The sequence below is a fragment of the Podarcis vaucheri genome, assembly GCF_965113315.1.
Source record: "Podarcis vaucheri genome assembly, chromosome: 10".
Taxonomy (NCBI): Eukaryota; Metazoa; Chordata; class Lepidosauria; order Squamata; family Lacertidae; genus Podarcis; species Podarcis vaucheri.
The window spans coordinates 55,343,361-55,370,544 of NC_138748.1; the positions used below are offsets into that span (position 1 = coordinate 55,343,361).

The window sequence follows — 27,184 nt, forward strand, 5'->3', positions numbered from 1 at the left end:
AAATCCTGACGGACCAGCCTCCAGCATATTTCCCACTTTGCCTCCTTCCCACCCACTTTCCACTCCCAAGTCAAGTTCTATAAACTTTATTTAAATACTAGACACATTATATTTTAAAGGAATGAAAGCTTAAGTAGGTCCATATGTGAACTGAATCAGGTTTCTTTGCCAGCCGGTGTTGCTGTGGAAATCCTGACCTGTCTCCATAATGCTAGCAACACATCATTGGTTGATACAGTGCAAGCATTTTTGCCCAGAATTGCATAAAAAAACAGGGTCATGGAAATACAACAAAGGACAGACACATGTTTACTGAGTTGGTTGAGTTACTTGAATATGGCTGAACAAGCTTAGTGTTCGGGGGAATGTTGATTTCTACAGATTCTACAGATTTCCAGTGCAAATCTGACTTGGAATTAAAGCTTTGCACTATAACAACAACAACAACAACAACAACAACAACAACAACAACAACAACAAATTATTTATACCCTGCCCATCTGGCTGGGCTTCCCCAGCCACTCTGGGCGGCTTCCAAAAGAATATTAAAATACTATAATACATAAAACATTAAAAGCTTCCCGAAACAGGGCTGCCTTCAGATGTCTTCTAAAAGCCTGGTAGTTGTTGTTCTCTTTGACATCTGATGGGAGGGTGTTCCACAGGGAAGGCGCCACTACCGAGAAGGCACTAATCACATTCATTTGAGCAAGGGCTTGTAGCTCAACGACAGAGCAGATGATTTACATGCGGAAGGTCGCAGGTTCAATCCTTGGCATCTCCAAAAAGGATTGGGAAAGACTATCTGAAACCCGGGAGAGCTGTTGCTAGTCAGTGCAGGCAGTACTGTGCTAGATGGTCTAGTAGTCTGGTTCAGTGTTCCTGGGTACCTGTTTTGGAAGCAAAGATCAGCTCATGTCATCTACATGGTGTGGATTTGAAGCTGAAAAATTGATCTCATGACTGATATTGTGGTGGTCTGAATGGTTCACCACATGTCCTCACTAGAAGAAGAAAAAGGCACAAGTGATTTTGGTTTAACTATTTTTCTAAAATATAATACTGCAGAATACAAGGTTATATAGGGTTGCCATACATCCAGAATTTCCTGGACATACCTGGAAAACTGCAGCCGGAATCAGTGTCTGGGTGGAAATCGTCCAAACAGCCTGGAAAATCTGGACATATGGCAAAAAAGAGCTTTTGTGTCCAGATTTTCACTTTTTGAAATATGACAACCTTAAGGTTATGCATGTAATCATCCCAAAAAAGCACATCTAGCTGTAGAATGTTGACCCACTATTACTACAGGTACAATTTTCCCTGCACAAAGGGGCTTCCTTTCCCACTGTGCCCCCTAAATCTGTTCCAAGGGTTTTCCCCCCGTAACCCTAGAGAGTCTCTATCAATTGGTATACAGTACAGTACAGTATTAGGCTAGATGGAACAATGGCCAGGTTAGCACAAAACAAGGTCTCCTAAAGAAGTTAAATACCACCTGACAAGTGGTTTTTGTTTTTAAATGACTTCGGCCACACAAATAAATACTATTTGTATTTTTTAATTTGTACACTTTGTACAACTTGATTGGGCATTTCTTGGCCTGATAGAAGATTTGTTTATGTTTTCAAGTTAGTTTGAAATATTATGATCTGGTAACTATGAATTACAGTACATGCTTTGATGAATAGTTAAGTGGGTTGTTCTCTAATATTGTAATATTTCCATCTTGTCTTATTTATGAATTTGTGTTAGCTACTGAGATGTCATAGGCTAATTGCTTTATGATTTTGTCACTATTTTTGTCACTTTGATGTAAACCACCACGGGCCTATATGGAAACATAGGATGTAAATAAAATTGACACCGAAAGTAAACATTAGGTGAATAGACCATTTCTGTGCTGGGCTCATCCAGAAGTCACTGAATTCCCCCCTGCAGCTGTCAGTTACCAGAATTTTGTATTTCCATAGGTGAAAGCCTTAGCTCCTAACACATAATTAGATTGAAAACAACGTAATTTACAGCTTCTGGACATGCGACAAACTACCTAGGATGACTGGCTCAGATTCTATCACTACACTGAAATTACTGTGTGAAGCATCTTCCAAGATAAAATCCAGATTTCCCATTGCTTAACTTTATGAAAAACAGCATGTCGTGTGCATTAGTAGTTAATCTGCTTCCTGTTTTGATTCTCTTGACAGTGGTTACCTGTTCTATCCTTTGTTGCAGCCATCTTCTGCCTCTGAAATAACCTCATACTCCTGCCCTCCCCGCTGTTTTTCAATCCTCTCCTCTCCTTGTTTTGCAGTTCATTCTCTTTTGCTTCTGTGCAGGTTCTCTTTCACCTATCCTTCCATTTATAATTCTTTACCTTCTGATATGCAGCATGTCGCAGTGCTCACCTCTTCTAAGAAAACTCTCAATACCTATCTCCCCCCCCTCCTTCTTCCTAGGTTTTTCTTTACAACAATCTCTATATATGCCAATTTGTAAGAGCTGCAATTGAAGTTCTCTCGCACTCTTCAAAAACTTTTTAAAAAGAAGCATTTGTGTTATTCCTTCCTCTTCCAGTCTTTTATTCTTTTTAAGGTGCGTGGGGGTACACCTCTGTGAACATACTGTATGAGAAACTACATGCCCAAATGGGTTCTGTGTACATAAACTGAATAATCTCTCTAAACAGCACTGAAACAGCACTCTCTAAACAACACTCTTCAGAGTCAAAATGGGTTTATTTACTTGCAGTGTTTCTATCCCTCCTTTCCTGCTAAGGAGCGCAAGGTGCTGTACATGGGTTCTCCCCTTCTTCATTTAATTCCCGCAATGACCTTGTGAGACAGGGTAGGCTGAGAGGCAGTGACTGGCCCAAGGTCACCCAGTGAGTTTCATGACCAAGCAGGGATTTGAACCCAGGTCTCCCAGGCCCTAGTCACTACACCACACTGGCAAGCCACTTAGCATGCAACTTTTGGAATCGATGTGTTTCAGGACTTTGGACCAACAATGCTTTTGTTCATGGGAGATAACACACTGTGTTTGCATAGAAATGGCATAAGCCCACACGAGATTAACTCAGCAATTATTGCATATCCTATTGGCTATCAGCCATAGATTGCGTTTTGATACAGGTTTAAATTCTTGCATACATACTTTACAGAGCAATATTATGGTTATCTAGACCTCAACTTCATTCATTTATTTGTATTTTGTGTTTTGTCAGGGACTGCGTTCTCCAGATTTGGTTTTCTGGCAGTACATAAGCCCCTTTGGAGCAAAATCATGGTTCTATGGTAAAAGCACATGCTGGACATGTAAAAGTATCAGGATAGCAGCTGATAGGAAAGAGCTTTCTGCCCATGGCCCTGGAGAGCTGCTGCCATCAATCTACACCACCTTCCCTAACCTGGTGATGTTTAGAAACTTTGGACTATTATTAGGGGAAGGGTGAAAGCTCAGTGGTAGAGCATCCGCCATGCCTTGGTCTGCAACATCTCCAGGTTTGGCTAGGAAAGTCCCCAATCGGAAATCCTGCAAAGCTGCTGCCGTTCAGTGTAGGAAAAACTGGGCTAGATGGACCAATGGTCTGACTCAGTACAAGGCAGCTTCCTATATTCGCCTGTCAGTATGGCTGTGGCAGTCCCTTTTTGTTTAGTCGTTTAGTCGTGTCCGACTCTTCGTGACCCCATGGACCAGAGCACGCCAGGCACTCCTGTCTTCCACTGCCTCCCGCAGTTTGGTCAAACTCATGCTGGTAGCTTTGAGAACGCTGTCCAACCATCTCATCCTCTGTCGTCCCCTTCTCCTTGTGCCCTCCATCTTTCCCAACATCAGGGTCTTTTCCAGGGAGTCTTCTCTTCTCATGAGGTGGCCAAAGTATTGGAGCCTCAGCTTCACGATCTGTCCTTCCAGTGAGCACTCAGGGCTGATTTCCTTCAGAATGGATAGGTTTGATCTTCTTGCAGTCCATGGGACTCTCAAGAGTCTCCTCCAGCGCCATAATTCAAAAGCACCAATTCTTAGGCGATCAGCCTTCTTTATGGTCCAGCTGAAGCACAACCCTCAAGTACTCTTGGGTCCCTAAGATGGGGTTGGACTAGATGAGCCTTGGGGTTCCTTCCAACTCTATAATTCCACGATTCTCCAAAAAGTCAACAGAGCCTTGTCTATTTTGACCATAAGCAGAATAAACAGGGAATAAAGCTGCATGTTGGAAGAATCAGGGCAGCCCAAAATTACGGACTGGGCATAATTTATGGAATTCACCCCAAGGAACAGTGAAAAAGAAAGCCATCTTTGGATGGCTTTAAAAGAGGATGAGATAAATTTGTGGAGGATAAGGCTATCCATGGCTATTAACCCTGATGGCTATGCTCTACCTCAGCCATAGGCAAATTCGGCCCTCCATGTGTTTTTGGGACTACAAATCCCATCATCCCTAGCTAACAGAACCAGTAGTCAGGGATGATGGGAGTTGTAGTCTCAAAAAAACATCTGGAGGGCTAAGTTTGCCTATGCCTGCTGTAGAGAAGCACTATACTTCACTGTGGGAAGCACTATACTTCTGAATCCTAGTTGCAGGAGGGGCAAGTGCTGTTGCCCTGGGGTCCTGCTTGCCTCCTTCCCAGAGGCATCTGGTTGGCCACTGCGAGAGGAGGATGCTGGACCAGTTAGGCGACTGGCCCAACCTAGCGGAACTCTTCGGATGTTCTTTGAGAGTGCACTGTCATCCCTTTCATTAGAGGGGGGAGGGGGAAACCAAAAGTCATCAAGAAAAGCTGACATTTGGGAATCAGCATCCTGGAACATCCCATTCATTTCCTTGAGAAAACAATTACTTATAAACTAATGCAGATTTCATTATTATTATTGCTTGCATTGCCCTGTTTGAGCTCAATCACCGGCGAAGGAACGCTTGATGGAAAGAAATTGGGGGGTGGGGTGGTCGCCGAAGACAAACCCTGGGCTTGAGCGGGAGGGGGTGCATGTGGCCATACAGGGCGCACGGGAGCCAAAGTGCCAGCTTGGCACGGTGGCAACCGTGGGTGCCCGGAGCTGTGGGTGCCATGCAGCGTGCATGCCGTGGCGGCGAGATTTGTGGGTGCCCGGCACCTTCATGGGGAATTTTGCGGGTGCTCAGGACCCCAGGGAGACGGCACCTATGCACGGGAGGGAGACGATTGTTCCCCGCCCCTTCCACCCCCCCCAGGAGAACCCAGCTTCTGGGCGGGCGGGGGAGGGAAGCCTCCCCGGCTGGAGGGAGCATGCGTGCTGCGGGGGAGGGACGGAGGGAGGGATGGCGAGGGGAGGCGGCGGCTGTTTATTTGCAGCTGGGCCGGCGGAGCAGCGGCAGAACGCGAGCGGGCAGCCTCCGAAGCAGCAGCAGCAGCAGCAGCGCCGCCGCCGCCTGCTCCGGCTCGCGGCTGCTCTCCTCTGGCGCCATGCCGGCGTGGAGGGAAGGCGAGGAGGCGCTGAGCTGGGGATGCCTCGACGCCGCCGACGCCGCCGCTGCGCAGGAAGAAGGCAGCTAGCCCGGCCGCGGGATGGGGGCGGCGGCGGGAGGCGGCGGCCGGAGCAGCAGGGAGTCGCGAGCGCCTCTGCGCCAGCCGCAGCCGCCTCCGCGCCGGGCTGCCCGGGCCGGGCGCTGGGGAGCCGGGGCGGGCGCGGCGCTGCTGGCGGCTCTCTGCTACCTGAACTCCCTGCGCGGCGAGTTCGTGCACGACGACGTGTGGGCGATCGTCAACAACCCGGACGCGCGGGCGGCGGCCCCCGTGGCGGCCGCCTTCGGGAACGACTTCTGGGGCAAGGGCATGGCCGAGAACACCAGCCACAAGTCCTACCGCCCGCTCTGCGTCCTCACCTTCAAGTAAGTGGGCGCCGAGCGGGTGGCCTTCTTCCATAAAACCGCGCAGCGCCCAGGAGACGAGCCTGGCCTCCCGGAAGATGCAAAAGCACTCTGCACATGCCCAGAGGAGCGGGCGCGCTTCTCGCCAAACCAGCCCTTTCTGCGTCTCAGGAGTTCCATTGCGCCCCAGGCTGTGGGAGGCAGTTGGGGAGACGTGAAAGCGCTCTGCACATGCCTGGGGGAGAGAAAGCTAGTTTTGAAAGTCGGGTGGGGAGTAGTCCTAACTCCGTAGGGGTTGACAGTTTCGCAGGAAAGGATATGGCTGCTTAACTCTTACGCTTAGATCCGAGGGCAGGCAATGCTGAATGGACTTTACCGGGAGCGGGGAAATGAGTCCCTTCCCTGAGGAACTTAGATTTTATAAAATGTTGACAGTGGGTGAGAATATTGGGAGGGAGGGAGGGGAGTTGAAGAACACTGATGAATTCTCCCTTCTGTTTTGGGATAGAGCAAAGAACCACAGGGTTGCTGTGTGTGCATGCTCAGGTGGTGAATGTTCCTGTGCCCATCTTCCCACCTCTGGTTGGACCAGATGACCCTGGGGTCCTTTCCATCTCTTGATTCTGTGATTCACCTCTCTGAGTTCTTCTTTCCCCCAGGCTCATTTGAGCACAATCTTTGCCCCCTGGCGCAGCAGTCATTCCCACGGCTAGTCCTGGCAACTTTCCTAGCTGAATCCTGAGCCATAAAGTCTGCTGGAAAGTTGATTACGCTCTGCCTTTCCAAGCATTTCCTGTGGTGCTGGCCAGGGTTTGTATCCAGTGCTAGCCCTATGCAGAACAGATTCACTGAAAATAATGGAAAAAGTTGGCCCTTTCCAGGAACACAAATAGGCCTACTCTGAGTAGGATTAGTATTGGAAACATCCCTGTGGCTGGTCTTCCTTCTGAGCCAGTTCTTTGCTCCTCTTTGCTTCCACTGGAGCAGGCTTAGAACACAGTTCAGCCTTTCCCTGTGGGGATAAGATGCTTTCTTGGTTGCTGGGTGAACTTTAGCTATACAAAGCTACAAATTCCAGCCTTATTCCTGAGCCAAGAAGGGTTTCCTAACTGGTTGTAAATATGCTGATGCTTTTCCTGCTTTTACCCCCAGGCTTCTTTCCTTTGGGGTGGCGCCCCCTCTGGAGTTTAAGGCCAGAGGTTTATGCAGCCTTAGTGCTCCCCCCCCCCTTTCCATTGATCTATATGGCTGTATGTCTGGGATGAAAAACGTCTCAAGCTAACTGATTTGCCTTTCTTTCGTCTTGGCCTTTGAGTCTCTTTTCTTCAGCTTTAGTACCTCCCTGTGGTCAACCACAGGGTCTGTAAGGAACATAGGAAGCTGCCCTTATACCATGTGAAATCATTGGTTCATCTAGCTCAATATTGTCTACACTGACTGGCAGCACTTCCCAGTTCTACCTGGAGATCCCAGGGATTGAACCTGCATGCAAAGCAAGTGTTCTGCCACTGGGCCACAGTCAAAAGGTGGGATGTTAACTGGAATCTGACATAAGCTAGATCAGACTGTTTTTCCATATTTATTAATGTAAAAAAACAACAACATTTAGATGCATAAACTACAACAAATGGCCTATACATATTTGAATACATAAGTGAATAATTCATCAGTGCAAGTCGCACATAGGATTATTAGCACTCTTTTAACTTTCATTTTTGCCCGCTTCCTCCATCCTTGACTGCACTTGCAAATTGTTTCGGTGAGCAGTAAGTTTAGACTCTAGCTAGCATTTGAGAGACAGAAAACTGCCTTGTACCAGGCTAGCCCCGTATTGTCTACCTTGGCTGGCAGTGACTCTCTAGGGCAGGGCAGCCCAACTTTTCATACCAAGTAGGCTGCACGAATGCTTTGACACGGAACCTGTGGGCTGCACACTGCCTTGTTGCACATTGGGTGGGGTGGGGGGGGGAGCGAGGCCAAAATTTGACACACGTCCCAACCCTCCCACCTCCATCCCAAAGCTATGAAAGCCCTAACTGGGCCTTGGGAAGGAGACAGGGCAACTCTAGGACCCTGTCAGAACCCTCACGCCTCCTTCAAAAAGCCCTGTGCCTCACTTACCCAACTTTGGGAAGGCTGAGGGGGTGTCAGATGTTGCTGAGGGCTACCAAAAAAGGCCTCAAGACAGGCCTGCTCTAGGGTCAAAGGCAGAGGATTACCTGTTACTTTTTAAAAAAACTGATGCTGAGGATTCCTTCCACCTGCACTAGTGTCCTTACAGTAGGAAGGAAGGACCTCCCCTCCTACTCCCCAGATGTTGTTGGATGCCAACTCCCATCAGGCCAGTGGTATCTTTGTAGCCTGCTGTGGACTTGGCTGGGGTCATGCCTTGTTTGCTGGATCACACTCTTTTTGTTTGACGCTTTGGGTCTCTGAGCCAGTGTGGTGTAGTGGTTAAGAGCGGTAGTCTCGCAATCTGGGGAACCGGGTTCGCGTCTCCGCTCCTCCACATGACCTTGGGCCAGTCACACTTCTGTGAAGTCTCTCAGCCCCACTCACCTCACAGAGTGTTTGTTGTGGGGGAGGAAGGGAAAGGAGAATGTTAGCCGCTTTGAGACTCCTGAAAGGGAGTGAAAGGTGGGATATCAAATCCAAACTCTTCTTCTTCATCTGGCTATGTAGCCTAGTTTGGGAGGGACAATGGGAAAGAGACACCAGCTCTGTAGGACAGCACTGGGTTTGCATGCTGAAGCTTCTAGATTTATGCCTTGCTACCTCAAGTTTGACTTGTTATACGGCAGCTTCCTCTTCCTCTTCGTGGACACAATTGGCACTTGATTTGGATTCTGCATAGGAACTTGCCTTATACTGAGTTGTCCCACTGGTCCACTGACTGGCAATGGTTCTCCAGGGCTTCAGACAAGGGACCTTCCTAGCCTCACATGAGGATGCTGAGGATTGATCCTGGGACCTTCTGCAGGCAAAGCAGATGCTCTACCCTAGAGCTGCAGCCCTTCCCCTTCCTAGCTGCTGAGTGCGCTGCATGGGCCATGAGGCATATGGGGAGAAGGAGGGGCTTCAGCATCTGGCTTCCTACTCTGGAAGTGTTAACTTCATTGTATGTCATTCTGGGGGAGAGTTGTGCTCTGGAAGGGTGGCTTATTAAATTTTAAAATTTAATAAAGCCTGCTTTGGGTTGGTTATTGAGGTGGGTGTCCCAGGGCTGGTTTTTCTTTTCCATTGGAATTCTGTCTTGCTGTTTAAGTTGCTCAGAAATGCGTTCTGGCCTTTCTGCATCTTGCATTCCGCATTGCCCTAGGGAGAGTGACACAGCTGCATCACTTAAGGCTTTTGTTGAATACAGTGGGTGACAGCATCACATGGTGTCTTCCAACTGCTCAGTGGTTCAGTGCTGCAGCAATAGCTCTGCTTTGCTGTCTCCTTGATGCTTGTCAGAAGACCTGCTTCACTCCTGGGAGCACAAGATGGGTGCTTGCATGCTATTAGAAAGTCTTGGCAGGGTGCAAGTTAATTGGTAGAACCTACTGGATTATGGATGAAGGAGACGTGAATGGTCTTTCCCACCTGGCGACCAGCACAGCCTTGTGACTCTATCCCTGTGGTTCTCCAGATGTTGGTGGACTGCAAGTCCCATCATCACTGATGATTTGCCATGCTGGTTGAGGCTGATTGGAGAGTGCCACAGGCTCCCCATCCCTGATCTACTACCAAGTTTAGCCTGTGCTCCTTTTCTCTTTATCTCACTGGATGTGTGCTCACCTGGTCTGTCTCCCATGCAATTCCCCTTTCCAGATACATAGGAGTTTACCTTTTACAAGAGAGAATATCAGGGATAGCTGATATCTAGGTATAGCTCAGTTGGTAGAGAATGAGAATTGATTTCAGGGTTGTGGTTCAGGCCCCATGTTGGACAAAAGATTGCAGGGGTTGGACTAGATGGCACTTGGTGTCCCTTCCAACTCTACAATTTTATGATCAGAGGTCCCATACTTTCTCTTTTTTCATGTTACTTGGGCCCAGGTTACTCAAAGAATCCCAAACTTGCTTGAGTCTTGAGATTGTCATCAGAAGCCCTTTTATCTAGTGACGTTAGATGAGTGGTTAGTAGGGAGAGGGCCTTTTATGTGGTGGCACCCCACTTCTAGAACGCCTTCCCCAGCAAGGCATACCTGCCCTTCTCTACACCAGGTGAATGCCTTTTCATTGCCGTGGGTACATCTATCCCACCTTACTAAGATTTCTGCTGGTTTTAAATTGTTTTGGCTGCGTGATTATGCTGCTTTTAGATGGGTTTTGCGGCTGAGATTTATTTCATAGCAGGTCTAAGTATTTTTGTTGTCGATTGGATTGCCTTTTCCATTTTTAATGTCTCTGTAAACACCCTAGAAATCTTAGCTGTGTGGGCGGTATACAAATGTAGTAAATAAATATGGGTGGCATAGAACTGTGGTAAGTAAATAAATGCAACTCCCTTTTCTATTGCTTGGCTCATCTGCTTGCTTTGTGACTCGGTAATGGTTGATACAGGAGTCTTCAGCAATCTGTGTCTATGGATCGAGTGCTTAGTGTTCTCTCTTGTATTCATTGTATTTGCGATGAGTTGTGCTTTATGGGGTCCTACAAAGTTCTCCAGCCAGATGACCTCCAGATGTTGTTGGATTGTAACTCCCATCATCCTTGACCATTGGCTGTGCTGTCTGGGACTGAGCCCAAAACACCTGGAAGGCACAAGGTTGGGCAAAGCTTCTCTGTGATTGCTCGCTGTGTTTTGCCTTTGATATACTGGTGATTATTTGCTGCTGTGCTTTGAATTGGTGCTTGTGCAGTCTGGGGCTGCGCCATCATCTGCTCCAGAAATGGGTGTAGCCTTTTATCAAAAAAAGAAAAAGAAAAAAGGATCTAGTTGTGATCCGCCTCTCCAACCTGTCCAGTTGCAGTTCGTTCCTACACTTGTACTGGTGGGGAACATGTGATCTGTGAGTGAACCTTGACCCTTCTTGGATCCTCAGTGTTTTTCCATAGGCTATTCTTGTTCTTGGGCTATCTAATATTGAATAGTTTTGTCATGCTGTTGGCTTGGGTGCAGTTGTGGAACATCTGCGCCAAACATTGGCAACCAGGTGCCCCCAGATGTTCTGGACAACAGCTCCCATTAGCTTCAGCCAGTATGGTGAATGGTCAATAATTATGGGAATTGTAGTCAGGAACATCTTGAGGGCACCAGGTTCCGTTCCCCAGCTCTCTATGCTATTGTTCCCATAGTACTGGGTTTGGAGTATGGTGTTTTAGGCTAATACATGTTCTCTGGGAGCACAGTGTTGACTGATGCGGTGAGCGGGTCCCTCACTCCTCCCATTCCAGATCTCTACCCATATGCATTGCACAAGGTCTTGAGCTGTGCAGTTGTACCTGCGTGACTGCTAGATGTGGCTGTGCGATCTGCCAGAGGTGTGCTGGTACAAGGCAGTGGGATGCTGTGTACTGCAGGGGCACTTAGATGTAAGCAGCATGCGATCATGGAGCACCTAACTCTTTCCTGCAACCTGATACCCTCCCTCCTGGTGTTTTGGACTACAACTCCCATTGGCCCTCATGCTGGCTGGGGCTGATGGGAGTTGTAGTCAAAAACACCTGGAGAGTCACCAGGCTGGAGAAAACTGGCCCAGCTTCTGCCTTGGTTTGGTTGGCATCTTGGACTTGATGGACGTCAGTAGCAGGGACTTTCCAGTAGTTGGCAGCCGTTCCAAGGATACACTAAGGAGCAGAGGCAGATAACTGAGGGAGAGCGAAGAGGGATCTGGGACTTTCTGTTGCTGCTTCCTTGGTTCTTTCTGCGTTTAGGGAATTGTCTGATTATTTGGGTTTCAGTACACAGTGCAAGGAGAAATATAAATAACCCCCTTGCTCTATGTAGCTGGGTTTCTCTCTCTCTCTCTCTTTTTAAAAAATGCACCAGATTGATTCTCTATTTCTGGCATCCCTCCAGACCTCTTAATCCTGCCAAAAATGTGTTAGGATTTTTTAAAAAGTACATGGTGTACTTCTTTTTGTTCCTGTGACCGTGTTCCTTTTTTATCTTTGAGAAAGCCCGTGTACTGTCAGAGGAACACCTCTATAGTTCTGGTTAGCAGCATGATGCAGCATTTGCACCAGGTTTCCTGTCTGCAATCAATAAAATTAAAGAAGCCCACAAATGCCACAGTAGCATTGTAAATGAATTGGGACGAAGTTGGGAGAGCTTGCCTTATCTCTGGAAGGATTTGGTTGACCTTCTATCATTTACAGTGGTACCTCGGGTTAAGAACTTACCGTAATTCGTTCCGGAGGTCTGTTCTTAACCTGAAATTGTTCTTAACCTGAAGCACCACTTTAGCTAATGGGGCCTCCCGCTGCCGCCGCACCACTGCTGCGTGATTTCTGTTCTCATCCTGAAGCAAAGTTCTTAACCTGAGGTACTATTTCTAGGTTAGCGGAGTCTGTAACCTGAAGCATCTGTAACCCGAGGTACCACTGTACACATTCATCATCTCTTTCAGGGGTTGATGATAGTCTGTTTCAATGAGCCCTTTAAAAAAAGAAGATTGGTTTTTATACATAACAGATACATTACATAACAACTCCCCCATCTCCATAATAGGTATCAAATTTACATTGACATAAAAGATTCTTACTAAGTCATACAAATTATACAAATGTCCAGCATATAAAGTTCTGGAGACAGCATAAAAGTTTTTTGTTTGTTTGTTTGTTTTAAATCTATTACAGTTAAATCATTTCGGGGGGCGGGGGGCAGGAATAGTTCAAGCTGTGCTGTTCAGAATAACCGTATCTGCAAAGATGCTTTGGATAATTTATCTTTAAGACCAGTTTCATTTGTGTATTACAAAAATGGCAACAGTATTGTGTGTATTTGGCCCTTTCTAAACATTTCAGGCCTGGGAAGGATCATGGAAGAAAGAATGGCATTCTTGAGATGAGTCACGGTGTGTTGAAAGCTTTTGGGGTGTTTATATGTCTCCCTATTAATCACTGGTTCACACACTCTATGCACACACTATTCAATGCAATTCCCCGTCACTTTCCTAACCGCAAAGACTCAGTTTCTTTTTTAAAGTGGATTTGTTGTGCTAGGGTGGGTAGCAGAGCACTTTAATCCCTTTTAATTGCTCTAACCTAAATGTCTTGGTATGAGTTTGAATCCCTCTGGCAAAGCACTGGCAGTTTGGAAGCGCCCACAATCAGCCAGTGTATAGTCTTAATCCATTTTGGGTTGCTTCCTCCTGTATCCTCCCACTTGGAGCCTCTACTTTTGCATTGGCAGGCCGTCCAGAGAAGCATCTTTACCAGGCTGCACATTATCCATCATTTTGCACCTTTTCTCCATAAAAGCAGACTTTGCCAACTGGTTTAGAAAAGAATCAACAATCTGGGACATGGGAACTAGACATTAGTTACATTTGTTGAATATCCAAGAGAAGCAGCTGCATATGGTTTCTAGTAATAAGCTTTGAACTGTGCATTAATATAATTGGGATAATGTGTAATTTGCCCATTAGGCAGCTTAATAGATGGGATTATTTTTTTCCTGTTTTTTTAAACTTGTTTCTACAAGCAAAGCAGCACCTCGCCTTTCCTACCCGTTCTCAGTACTGTTGACAAATGTAGTGTAAATAGAATTTGGTTTTGTGAGATTGCAAAACACGTCTCTTTCGTTTTTTACTTCACCTCCAAACACACTCTTTTTGAAACTGAGATCTATTAGAACAGGAATGGAAAACCTGTTCACCGCCCCCCATCCTCCCTGACCACTGCCCATGCAGTGAAATCCCACAACATCTAGGTTTCCCATCTCTGCATTAGACAGTTCATTTTAAGGGATCTAGCAAAAGGCAGAAATCTCTTACAGTGAAGGTCTTTAATCTTACTTTTTTGTCTAGTTAGGTGTTTAACCATATATTTGGAGCCTTGAAAGAGGACATTGAATCATAGCATTGTAGAGTTGGAAGGGACCATGAGGGTCATCTAGTCCAACCCCCTGCAATGCAGGTATATTTTGCACAATGTGGAGCTCAAACCCATGACCCTCAGATGAAAAGCTTCATGCTCTACCGAGCTATCCCAGATGGACATGTGGTTATGGAGGATGGAAAACAGGGGGGTGTATTTCAGCTGCTATGGCAAAGTGCTTGTGTCAACCTAGAGACTCTGAGATTTTGCCTCCAAATACTGGATGCTTGAAACAAACATTCTCCCCCCTTTCCAAACAAACAAATCCCCCACAAAACCTGGATGAGAGATAGACATCCGTACTTCCCAAGAATATCCACTTTAGCAGAGGGAAATATGCAGATGTTAGTCTTGTGCATATGGTTATTTTTTGTGTGTGGCAATTTGCATTGTACGGAGTTGCTGGCTGACTCTTGGGAGGCCCAACACTACATCACAATTGGTGGGAGCTTCCGCATTAGAGTGAATGGGGCATTGGCTCACCATTCATAGCCTACCCACTACCAGGGCACATCTGGCTTCTTCCTTCCAACTAGTCCAGAGGGTAGTTCTGCCTGTCCGCTTTCTCCTCCTCTAGTCTCAGGGTTGCCCTTGAAGAACCAAAGGCACATAAGCAAGCTGCGGTTAATGGACATTTGGAACACCCTCCCTGGGGAAGCTAGACTGGCTTTCTCCTTGTCCTTCTGCCAACAGGTGAAGACTTTTTTGTTCCAACAGCCTTTTGAGAAATGACTGCTTTTAATGAAAGGGCTGGTGCCGTGTTGTTTTTATTTGGATGGTTTTAATAGATAGATAGATTCACCTCTGACAACGTTTAATTGTTTTTAATGATTGTTTTTTTTCTTTGTTTTTATCCATTTTCATTTTTATGTGTAAGCCGCCATGAGTCCCATTAGGGAAAAAGATGGGGTATAAATATTTGGGGTGCATTGGCCCTGTCTCCTGGGCACCATGAAGCTGTCCCTTTATCTGGTACAGATTCTTAAGGCTAGCGATAGGAGTGCCGCACTCCCCCTGCCCCCAAATACCAGATGTTCTAGGGAACTTTATTGTTATTTCAGAGTTTTTAATTAAGGACTGCAGGTGCACAGCCATAAATTAACTATGTGTGTGTGTGTGTTCGCATGCGCGCGCACACACACTGCATATTATATTGTAATGATTCCTGTTTTCAGTAGAGACAAGTAGCACAAATGAAATTCTTGCAGCAAAATGCCACTGCTGTTTAAGGTAAGTGCTACAATGCTGTGGAGTAAAAAGTCTGTCATTGTCAATGATCCATATACTGGCAATTACCTGCTGAGTAGGATTAGGTGACTTCTGCCTCTTCCTGCATCTTTACTGATGTTGGCGTTGTGTATCTAACCAGGGATGAAATCCTACTATATAGTGCTGCATAGCAGAAAATAACCTTCCCAACAGGTGCGATTGGAAAAATGGTTTTGGAATTGATACGTGAACCCAGTGGCTATACTCCTCTTATATTGCAGTAACTTCCAGGGTGGATTGCCATACTAGGACATAGTGGTCTGTAGACTCCCACCACTTGATCAGAAGACCAGTATTATTACCGTTCTGAGCAGCCGTGGCAGCGTGGGGATAACACTATACTTATAGTATTAATTAATTAGTGAATATATCCTTTACAGTGGAACCTCGTGCTGCGTACCATTCTCCTTGCGAATGCTGCTGGTTACGAGCTCCGCTAACCTGGAAGTAGATGCCCCTTGTTGCGAACTTTGCCCCGGGATGCGAGCGGAAGTCGCGCGCCGGCAGCAGTGGGAGGCGCCATTAGTGAAAGCGTGCCTCATGTTACGAGTGGTTTTGGGTTACAAACAGACCTCTGGAGCAGATTAAGTTTGTAACCGGAGGTACCACTGTAATGCCAGAATAGGTTTCTAGATGGTTTAAAGGTATAAAAACATTTGAAATATTATCTGCTATAATTAAAACATGCAGTTTTTAAATTGGATCTGTGACCATAGAATAAAAATTATTGTTACTGTAAAATATACAAGACAATAATCTCATTAAAACAACACAGTGATTAAAGTGGGGGACTCGGGTTGAGAGATCAAGTGAACATCCCTGGAATGCCAGTAACAGATGGAGCCTCTTGTATCTCAGCAGAGAGTGCCGCTTGCGGAAAGGTCCACCTCTATAACACCAAGTCCATGCTTGGATACCATTGGACACCATCTTGAATCAAGATGGCAGACTGAACCTCTCAAAAGAGCACTGATATTAACCACTGGTTTCAAAATTGCACAGATTTTCTGGTTTCTTAGAATTCCTGATACATTCTGTGTACAAGGCTGTTAGTAATCACATTATTGGAATTGCCTTACCTCAGCCTACCTCATGGTTATATTTTAATTGATAGACCAATGCCTTTTTGGAGCAGGTCAGACATGACTCATCCTCTCTGTTAATCATGGCTAACGGTAGGAAGCCAGCCCTTGAACACGTCGTCCTGCATTGCAAAACCCCTTTCCTGATGAAAATCCCATCCCTGCTCCTGAGAGCAGGTACCATCCTTGGGGCTTTCCAGAGCTGGCTGGAGATTTTTATTTATTTATCCAGCACTTTAAACCTCTGCTAGCTCTCTTAGCTTTCATTCTGCTGTGATTCCTCCCTCCCCCTTTTGTTTAATTGCCCTCCTGTTTTAATCGCAAACAAAATTCTGTTTGAAGCCTGTGTTTAATTGTTACACCAACTGGCTTGCTGCCCTGGTAGCAGCAGTACTGAAGGGCAGCTACTATAGAAATAGTAACCAATGAATAAGGATGTGGGCAAATCAGATGGTGGTTCTTAAAAATCTGCAAAGCAGCCAGTAAGGGGAAATAAGACAAAAGTCAAAAAGCAGTTTTCTGGCAACTGGGTGGAGAGAGTGAATTGCCAGCCCTTAAGCCCTAGGCTCTTTGTACTTGCTCTCAGCCTCCCCCCACCCTGCCCTGCCCCCACCCAGCAGTGACCACCATCTCCTGACTAAATTTGCAAAGCCTTGCCTGCTGCAATCTGGATTCTCTAGTGGACTGGCACATTGATGAGCTCTTTCCTTCCACTTCCATCTATGCAGAAACCAAAGGGGATGAGAAACCAACATAGCATGTGCAACCTGCAGCCAGGCTTGCAAATTGCTCCTGCCCTGTCCCAGAAGCATGGTGTACGTGTGATCACCAGGCAGTAAAATATTTATACGACGGTAACTTCTGTGGACTTCATTTGAAGCCGTCTTAAATATGTGTCAATTGATATTCTGTCTTCCCCAAAACTCCCGTTTCCTGCTCGGTATCTTATTACTGTTCTGGTTTTGCTTTCTTTCTTTTTTAAAAACAGGCTGAACATATTGCTGGCTGGGATGAACCCCTTCTATTTCCACGCCGTGAATGTAGTCCTCCACTGCCTGGTGACCCTTGTGCTGATGTACACTTGTGACAAAGCCGTCTTCAAGGACAGCCGCCTGGCTTTCGTCACGGCCCTCTTCTTTGCTGTCCACCCCATTCACACTGAGGCCGTACGTATATATGAGAAGCAGCTAAAGGGGCAAGGGGCTTGTAATCCAGCTTCGTGGAAGCACAGACCTCCCCAGTAATTGGAAATCTACCCTTTTTCCACGATAAGAGCTGTGCTGACTCAGTAGAAAGCAGCTTAGTAATGATAACTGTGGCACGCTTGCGTCAAAAGATGAGCGAGAATTGCACCACCGTATTTAGAGAAAAGGACTGGTGTGGCAAGGGAGGGGAAGAATTCATTTTCTCTCCCCACGATAATTCCTAGGCCTGAGAAGGTTTGCTTAGTTGTAAGTATACATGCCTTTGTGCTAGAATTATGATCCTGATTAAGTGCCTAACACAGTGTTGCTAGGAATGAATACCAAGGGTTTTCCGCTAAAGAATAATGAGACGCTTAGCAGTTGCACAATACATATATATATTTTTTAAAAATCCTTCTGAGATGTCTGTCCTGCTGAGACATTGTTTGGCTTCCTTTTCTTCCTCTAGCATTCTCTCTCTTAACACAAAGAAGTAACCCAGCATTCAACAAGCTCTCCAAGTTTTATTACGTCTTGAGAGAATAATGAATGTTGCAACATGCCCACAGATTGCATCGTGTGTATGGTTACAAATTGGAAGAGCTGAAAACATTGATCAGTTAATCATTGTGATTCATTTATAAGTGACTAGAGCGCTGATTTCTAAAACAAGCTGGCAACAGCATGTCACAGCTAATATTAAGCCCTGCTCCCCTAATATATCTTCTATACTGATTTTTTTTAAAAAAAGATTTCATTCCTTTCCTGGGAGTAAGTATCAGTGAACTCAATGGAACTTATTTCTGCATAGACTAGTGTACTAGGGTATTGTTGCCAGAGTGTTCAGGGCACTTAGATACTACGTTGTAATCCCTAAAACTGTAAAGAAGGTCAGTATAATTATTCTCATATTGCAAATGAAGAGCTGAGACTGTCTGAACTATATGGTGAATTTAGGAACATAAAAACCTGCCTTTATGTTTCAGTGATCAGACCTTTGGTCCATCAAGCTCAGTATGGTCTGGCAGAAACTCTCCAGGGTTTCAGACTAGTGTCTCTCCCAGTCCTACCTGGAGATTCCTGATTTATAGTCTTTTAGCCATTACACTGCAGTTCATTGACTGAAGTTTGCCAAGAGTGCAATATTCTATTTTATTTTTTGAGGGGTGGATAAAATATTTCCGATTTGACTTAAATACGATGCAGTTTCAGGAACTGGAGTTGGAATTCTAAAAGCCAGGATAACTAGGAACCCTGGGACTGTTGTTTCAAGGGTGTAACTCCATTGAAAGATCTCATTTCAAGGCCTGTCAGGAGGGGAGAGAGCTCTCGTGCTTGGATCCTGCTTGTGAGTTTCCCATGGGCATCTCGTTGGCCACTGGATTAGAGGGCCATTGGCCTGATCCAGCGGTCTCCTCCTATGTTATTAAATGTTGAGTGCATCAGGGGCCTGAGAGTCCACACAACCCTCTCAGCATTCCATGTGGCAGAGGAACAGAACTTGAAGAAGAGTTCATGGAGAGAGAAGTCTGAACAGGTATCAGAGGCTCCTGGAACTTCCCCATTCTGTCGAAAGCCATAGGCTTTTAGCTAGCTTTAAGATGCTTAGGAAACATCCCTCGCAATTCAGAAGTGAAGTTTGTCATCGCCAGCATTATTTACAAAACATTTCCTTCCGAACCAGTACTTCGTTGGAGGCCTGGCCAATGTGGAATATTTTAAGGTGGGGAAGAGTGAAATGGCTTTCTTTGCTGAGTTCCTTTCAGGAAAGATTAGCTCTTTAATAACAAAGGAGCCTTGAGCTTTCTAGATGCCTCCGAAGCGTTTCAGGCCTTAATCAGCCAGTCTTTAAATAATGTACCATTTTAGTATGTGTGGGATCATTAAAGTTAGAAAGGGAGGGGGGTAGAGAACTCGTTCTTTGAAATTTTATTTTAAGGTAAGAATTAGCAGAGAACAAAGCAAATGCCTGGATTCTTAAGATGAATGAACTTGTGATATGAGCCAGGTTTCATGGAATCATAGAATCTTAGAGTTGGAAGGGACCCCCAGGGTCATCTAGTCCAACCCCCTGCAATGCAGGAATCTCAGCTAAAGCATCTGTGACAGGAATCTCAGCTAAACCTCTGTTTTAAAACCTCCAAGGAAGGAGAGTACACAACCTCTCGTGGGAATCTATTCCACTGCTGAACAGCTCTTACTGTCAGAAAGTTTTTCTGAATGTTTACTCAGAATCTTCTTTCTTTCAACTTGAAGTCACTGGTTCGAGTCCTACCCTCCAGACCAGGAGAAAACAAGCTTGTTCTGTCTTCTGTATTTGAAGATGGCTATCCTATCTCCTCCCAGTCTCCTCTCAGTCTCCTCTTCTCCAGGATAAACATACCCAGCTCCTTCAAGCGCTCCTCATCATGCTTGGTTTCCAGAACCTTGATCATCTTGCTTGCCCTCTTCTGCACATGTTCCAGCTTGTCAACATCCTTCTTAAACTGTGGTGCCCAGAATTGGACAGAGTATTTCAAGTGTGGTCTGACTAAGGCAGAATAGAGTGGTACTATTACTTCTCTTGATCAGGACACTATACTTCTATTGATGCAGCCTAGAATAGCATTAGCTTTTTTTGCTGCTGCATCACACTGTAGACTCATGTTAAGCTTGTGGTCCACCAAGACACCTAGATCCATCATGTACTGCTAGTAAGCCAGGTGTCCCCCATCCTATATATGTGCATCTGGTTCTTGCTGCCTAAGTGTAGAACCTTACATTTGTCCCTATTGAAATTCATTTTGTTAGCTTGCGCCCAGTTCTCCAATCCATTAAGGCCATTTTGAATTCTGATTCTGTCTTCTGAGGCATTAGCTCAGGTGTCATCTGCAAATTTGATGAGCATCCCCTCAATTCCTTCATCCAAGTCATTTATAAAGACGTTGAACAACAATGGGCCCAGGACAGAACTCTGCGGCACCCTGCTTGCCTCTTTTTTCCAGGATGACGAGGAACCATTAATGAGTACTCTTTGGGTTTGGTCAGTCAACCAGCTACAAATCCACCTAACAGTTACCTCGTTTAACTCACATTTTTCCAGTTTCCTCGAGAGAATATCATGGGGGGCTTTGTCAAAAGCCTTACTGAATCAAGATACAATATGTCCACAGCATTTCCCTGATCCACCAAGTTTGTAATTCCATTAAAAAAAAATCAGATTGGTCTGGCATTACTTATTTTTGAGAAACCCATGCTGGGTCTTGGTAATCGCAGCATCCTTTTCTAAATGGACCAACTGTTGAATTATCTGTTCTAGGACCTTCCCTGGTATCGATGTCAAGCTCACCGGTCAGTAGTTACCTGGGTCTTCCTTTTTCATCTTTTTGAAGATGGGGACAACATTTGCCCACCTCCAGTCTGTAGGGACCTCGCCTGTTCTCCAAGAATTCTCCAAGATAATAGACAAAGGCTGTGAAATTACACCCGGAAGCTCCTTTAGTACCCTTGGATGCAGCTTATCAGGCCCTGGAGATTTGAATTCATTTAAAGTAGCTAGATGTTCCCTTACTACCTCTTTTTCCTATCATGGGCTTCAGCTCCCTCCTTACATCATTTATTCTGTTATCACCAGGTTGGGGCATCACTTTCCTTTTGGGTGAAGACAGAAGCAAAGTAGGTGTTGAGTAGTTCCGCCTTTTCCCTGTCACCCAATAGCATTTCTCCGTGTTCCCCACACAGAAGACCTACCACTTGCATCTTCTTCCTCTTACTTCGGACATAGCCGAAGAGAGGTGCTTTTAATTTCTTGATTTTTGAGAGGGGATAACATGTTGAAATAACACAAATAAATTCATTAAGGAATTTGCCAGGTTTTGAGACTCGGGAAATGGCAGTAGTTCATGACAGTCAAAATTTATGTACGAACTGAGAATTGCCTAACCTTTTGTTGGTGAACTTTATCATAGTTAGGAATTACTGTGCTAGCGTACAGGGGAGGGCTTTATTTTTTAAAGACAATCTCTCTCTCTTTCTCTACATATAGAAAGAGCGTTGTAGACTTGTACTGGATGAATCCACAGCATACATTTAAAGCACATGGCTACCTGCAGAGAACCCTGAGAAGTGTAGTTTATCCCTCACTGAGCCACAACTCCCAGCACCATTAGCAAACTGTGGTTCCCAAGATTCACTGTTATGGGGGGGGGGCGGACTTGTGTTAAATGTGCTTTAAATGTATGATGTGGATGAGTCCTTGTAGAGTTACGTCCATCTCTGGAGCATCTGCATCTTTCCAAACTGCCCCTCAAGTTATTTTTATCCCTTGCCCTTCTTCCTCCTTCAGCTGACCTGAAGTAGCCTCAGGCCCAAACCACATTTTACATTCCTAGGAGTGCATTGGTAGCCTGGCAGCCTTTCTCCTTGGCTAAGGAAAAGCTGTTTCCAGTGGATATTACTGTGGGCAGAGAAGGGGTGATGAAGGGGAACTGTGCCCAATATTTCCCCATTCCACCCACTGGCTTCCTGGATGCCTTACAGATGTTGCTAGTCTGCATCTCCCATCATCCCTGGCCATGTTCCAATCAACATCTGGAGGGCCACAGATTCCATGTGGAAGAAAAGGCCAAATTGAAGGACACTTTGACCTGGGGAAAGAGGTTGTGGGCCTTTTTAGTACACTTCTCTGCTCAAAATAACAGCCCCTTCCAAAGCTGTATTCCTTAACAGCAACAGCAAACTGTCAGGTTATCGGTGCACACATTTGCACGTTGTGTGTGCTTTCCCTCCCTTACACACGTGTGTCCGCCTTCCGTTTCAGCATGGATTGAGAGTTTACCACATGCTGGGGGGAAATTGGAGCTGAAACCGAGCCTCCGTACTTGAAAGCATATACCTCTGGTTACTTACAATGCGATGGGCAAGCAACAGGATGGATATTGCTGCTATGGCCTGCATACAAATTTCCAAGGGGTGTTTTGCTGATCGCTGCTGGAGACAGAATGATGGAATGGATTGATCTTAGATCCAGAAATGCAATTCTTATCCACCACACACACACACCTCCCTAGGGTGGGGTGAATCAGCCCTTTCAAGGAATGTTTGTGTGTCTGTTTCTAATGTAAATCCAATATATTTCTCAGTTTGAACTCACATTTCCCCTAAAACTTCTCTTGAAAATAACTCACGTATTTTATTTATGTGTGCCATTTCTAGAAACACTTCATTCATCCTTCAGGGCCTCATTGGCCTAATTTGCATGCCATGGTAGCCAGGGCTAGGCAATTTGCTGCCCTTCAGATGTTGTGGGCTGCAGCTTTTCTTATGGCAAAGTTGAGGGGATAGGGGAGGATACAGAAAATGAACCTCTAGTTAAAACTAAGGCTTCAATTCTCACCATGCGCTTTTGGGAGGATGTCCTACTGCAGTCCTATGCAACAACATTAGTCATTGCTGTAGCTTTGAAATACTGTATAGTTTCCTTATTTAATTACAATTCTAACAATGTTTCTCTTTTCCCATCCCTTCTTAGGTAACAGGTATAGTAGGCAGAGCAGATGTCTTGGCCTGTCTACTATTTCTTTTGGCTTTTCTCTCCTATAATAGGTATGACTCTTTTTGTTTTATGGGGTTCTTAAAAAAATATGTCCCACCTTTTTCTCCCAAGGAGCTTGAAGCAGCTTGTGCATCCCTCCTCATTTAATCCCTACAACAACCCTCCTGTGAGGTAGATTAGGCTGAGAGGCAGTGTCTGGCCCAAGGTCACTTATTGAGCTTCGTGGTTGGGGTTTGGGGAGGAGCAAGCTGGATCTCTTAAGGAAAGGGTCAAGCCACCCTGCTGCTCCTGTGCTCAGTGCCCCCTCCACTGAGTTGCCTTTTCTTTAATTAAAACAAAGGATGAGGGTGGGAAGCACCTGCTTTTTCCAGAGATGTTAACTGCTGTCCTGGTTATATGGTACAGTACCATTTTGGGGGTGTGGAAAACTGCCCTGTATCATCAGTGCCTGTGGAGCAGAGAGAGGAAAAACCCATTTAGAGTTTCTTAAGCACTGTGAAGAATGCATAGAGCTCTCGCACAGGCAGGCTTCCCTCTTTATTCCAGCTGTGGGGGGAGACCTGTGCAAGCATCCCTTTGCACATACAGAGCCTTCTGCCTCAGTGAATCTGGGAAGGCCTTTGGGTCACTCAGGCGCCAGATGTGGCAGAGCCTGCTCCCAGGGGAAATGGTGGGACAACAACAACAACAAAAACCTCTCCATGGAACTGTGCCTACAAATCACGGCACAGACAAAAGTGTGGATGAACTCTCAGCTAGGCTCCTCCTTTCCTTAAATTGTTTCCATCCCAACCAATTATTATAAGAACTGCTATTTAACTTTTTTAAAGAATGGGTGCCTTCTTGGTTTCCCCATCCCACCCCTCTTCTCCTCCCTCAGCATCCTTTTTTCCTTTTGCTCTCTGCCTTTCAGATTGGTTCCTCTGATTATATGCAAGCCACTTTGTGAGCCTTTATGGCTGGGCAGTGGGGCTACACATATTTAAACAAGTTAGATAAACAAATTCCACTCGGCATGGAATTGTTGTGTAGAATCACGCCACTCGCCTGAGACTCTTGAGTCTGTGGCTGAATTGGCTACATGATGAAATATCTAATAATCCCACTGAAGTGAAGGGTATTACATAGTTAAATAAATGAGTCCTGTAATTACTGCGAATGCTTCACAGAATCTCTGCTGTAAGCAACTAATCACAATTTGCATGCTCTTAAAACTATTTGTTTGCGGGCACTTAACAACAATGAAGACAAACGGCTTGCAGAGTGCTTACTCCCTTTTAAAAGCTTTTTTACTTTTAACATCAAACACGATTGTGGTCAAGTTTCTAAATCTTTCCAGCGTATATAGAGAGACTCAGTGTCTTTGATGGGGATTCAGTTACTCTGTTAAAGTCTCACGCAAAACATGCATTGTCTTAAGCGTTTAGAGAAGCTGAGCTGAAATCGGGTGGGGATGAGTTCACTGAACATTTTCACATCCTTTGAAAAGTGTCCCCACTTTCCGCAATTGAGAGTAGCTTTAAAAGGGCTTCAAAGGCTCCTTCAGTAATGGTTTGTGTGGGCTCAAAATGTCATTCCAAGACTTCAGCAACTAGGCCAGTCTTCTGTTGATGGGAGCATTCAGATGTATGTTCAGTTACTCTTTAAAAAACTCTGGAGCACAACAGGTGAGCTATTTGTCTTCATAGTTTATAGAAATGAGCTGAAATCGGGTGTACATGTGAATGTGGCAGGAAGGCAGGGGGAAGGAGTGCAGGGACATGGGAAGTTGCCTTATACTGAGTCAGACCCTTGGGCCCATCTAACTCAGTATTGTCTGCACTGACTAACAGCAACTCTCCCATTTCAGGAAGGACATCTCTTCCAGTCCTACCTGGAGATGCTTGGGGAGTGAACTTGTGAACATCTGCATGCAGAGCAGATGCTCTGCTGCTGCAGCACATCTGCTCCCCCCCGTCCCCCGGATTTCCAGATTAGCCCAATGATGCCTCCTGTCCTCTGGAATTGGATTGTGAGAGTGGTGGTTCTGTTACCACACCAGGGGTGAAACAGGACCAGGAATGTTTGCATGGCGCCCAAATAACCAGGCAAAGCTCATTCTGTTGCTGCATTGTACTGGGAGCATAACAAGCAATAAAACTGCCTCTGTAGCACAGTACAAGAAGACAGGTAGCCTTGTCTGGTTGTCTTGGCAATGCAGGGAGGAGTTCCTTCACAGTGAAGCAGCCTTTCTTCGTTTACCCTTTGCTGGTGATACCAGGTCGCCCAATCCAATTGTCTACATAGCCCTTTGAATTGTGCTGTCATCTCCCTACGTGATCCCTGATTTTGTCCTTAACCCTTCCATCTCATGATGTCACCTGTATCATTCCATCTATTTCCAGTGTTGAGAGGCGAGTGCTGATCCTCACGTAACCAGAGTAGTACCACCCATGTACAAGAAGGGTGGGTTAGCAGGCTTGGGAGAATGCCAGGGTCTGCAGAAACACAAAACACTATTAGAAACTCCCTCCCTGCCATGGAAGGGCTGTCCTCAGTGATAGAAAATCTGCAGAACACCCCAGCTTTAATCCTTGGCATCTCCAAGTGGAGCTGAGAATTTCTCCAGCCCGAAACCCCAGAGAGCCGCTGATAGTTATTGTAGAAAATACTAAGCTAGGTGGACAAATGGCTTGACTTGGTATAAGGCAGCTTCCTATGTTGTTCCTGTGTTCTTGGGAAATCCCAAGGCAGCCTAATGATGACTGAACATATTTGGTGAGTGCAGAATGTTGACTGACTAATGGAGGAGACAAAAGAATGGGAAAGGGTGGTGGAGAAAGAATGGAGCAGAATATGCCTGGAATAGGGCGGCTGTGGCTAAAATGCTGAACTGGGACAGTCTACGCTGCAACATTATGTTGATGATCCCTTTTGTTCTGTACTAAAAACTTAAACGTATAGGGCGGGATTCACCTAACCAGCCCCAGCAGCTCCACCCCCAAAAATGGCTCTGGTGGGGTTGGGAGAACCCCCAGAATAGCAGGCAGAGGAGGAGAGGGGGATTGCTCCATCTGGCAAGCTGCAATGCTTGTGCAAATGAAACAATTGGAAGAGTGCAGTATTAAATCCCACGCTTTGTTTCTGACCACCCCTAGATGTTCACATTGCTAAAGGTAAAGGTAAAGGGACCCCTGACCATTAGGTCCAGTCGTGGCTGACTCTGGGGTTGCAGCGCTCATCTCGCTTTATTGGCCGAGGGAGCCGGCGTACAGCTTCCGGGTCATGTGGCCAGCATGACTAAGCCGCTTCTGGTGAACCAGACCAGCGCACAGAAACGCCGTTTACCTTCCCGCCAGCACTTTGACATGCTTTTGAACTGCTAGGTTGGCAGGAATTCACATTGCTAACACCATCCTAAATAGACCACAGAAGTTTCTATAAATGAAAGAAGCTGTTGCAAACTCTTATTGTCCTTTGTTCCAGGAAATGTCATTGGAATAAAGTTAGTGGCGGTCAGTTTATATTGTATTTCCGTCAGGAAATGCTTCCACTGGGTGGGGGCTCTCTAAGGAAGGGCTACAGGGACACGCTAGATTTCTGATACGGAATTGAAAAGCTGTCATAAGCCATGAATTTCTCTGAATGCAAATAGGGGCATCGTTCTACCCTTGACATCTCTATGATGAAAGCCCCATAGACCTGCCAGTTCGGCATTTGTAGTGACAACCAATTTAGGTTAAGTATAGGAAGTGACAATAAAGATTATACTGGGACATAGAAATCTGCCCTATTAAATCAAGTCAGACAGTTTGTCCCTCTTGCCCAGTATTGTCCCCTCTGAATTGGCAGAAACTATTTAGGTTCTCAGACAGAGATATCTCCCAGTACCTGTTCCCTGGTGCTTTTTAACTGAGGATGCTATGGATTGAAGCCTTAAACTTGGACCCTGATGGCTGTGTTCTACCTTCACTGTTCTGAGTACCACTTGGGAAGGAACTGCAGGTGGAGAGAGTGCTGTTGTATTAAGGTCCAGGTTTTGGGATCGGGTTGGTCACTGCAAGAACAGGCTGCTAAACGAGATGGGCCAGTGGCGTGATGCTGTAGGCTCTTATGTTCTAATGACCTTCTGCATGCAAAGCATGTGTTCCACCACTGAACTGTGGTGCCCATAGGTGTCCACAGGGGAGAGGGCAAAAGGGACGTGGTCTCCCACTTCCCCTTGGTGAACCATACTCTTTGGATCCTTTGGATCTCCCAA

General features: G+C 45.7%; 1 protein-coding gene across 1 annotated transcript in view; it reads left to right on the forward strand.

Moving 5' to 3' along the window:
* The first annotated feature begins 5,332 nt into the window (after window positions 1–5,332).
* Window positions 5,333–27,184, forward strand: part of TMTC1 (transmembrane O-mannosyltransferase targeting cadherins 1) — a 141,246-nt gene continuing 119,394 nt past the window's right edge. The window contains exons 1-3 of the mRNA XM_082240469.1: window positions 5,333–5,869; window positions 17,216–17,393; window positions 22,921–22,994. Of these exons, the coding sequence (XP_082096595.1) occupies window positions 5,547–5,869; window positions 17,216–17,393; window positions 22,921–22,994 (575 nt within the window). The 5' untranslated portion in view covers window positions 5,333–5,546. The remainder of the gene's footprint in view (window positions 5,870–17,215; window positions 17,394–22,920; window positions 22,995–27,184) is intronic.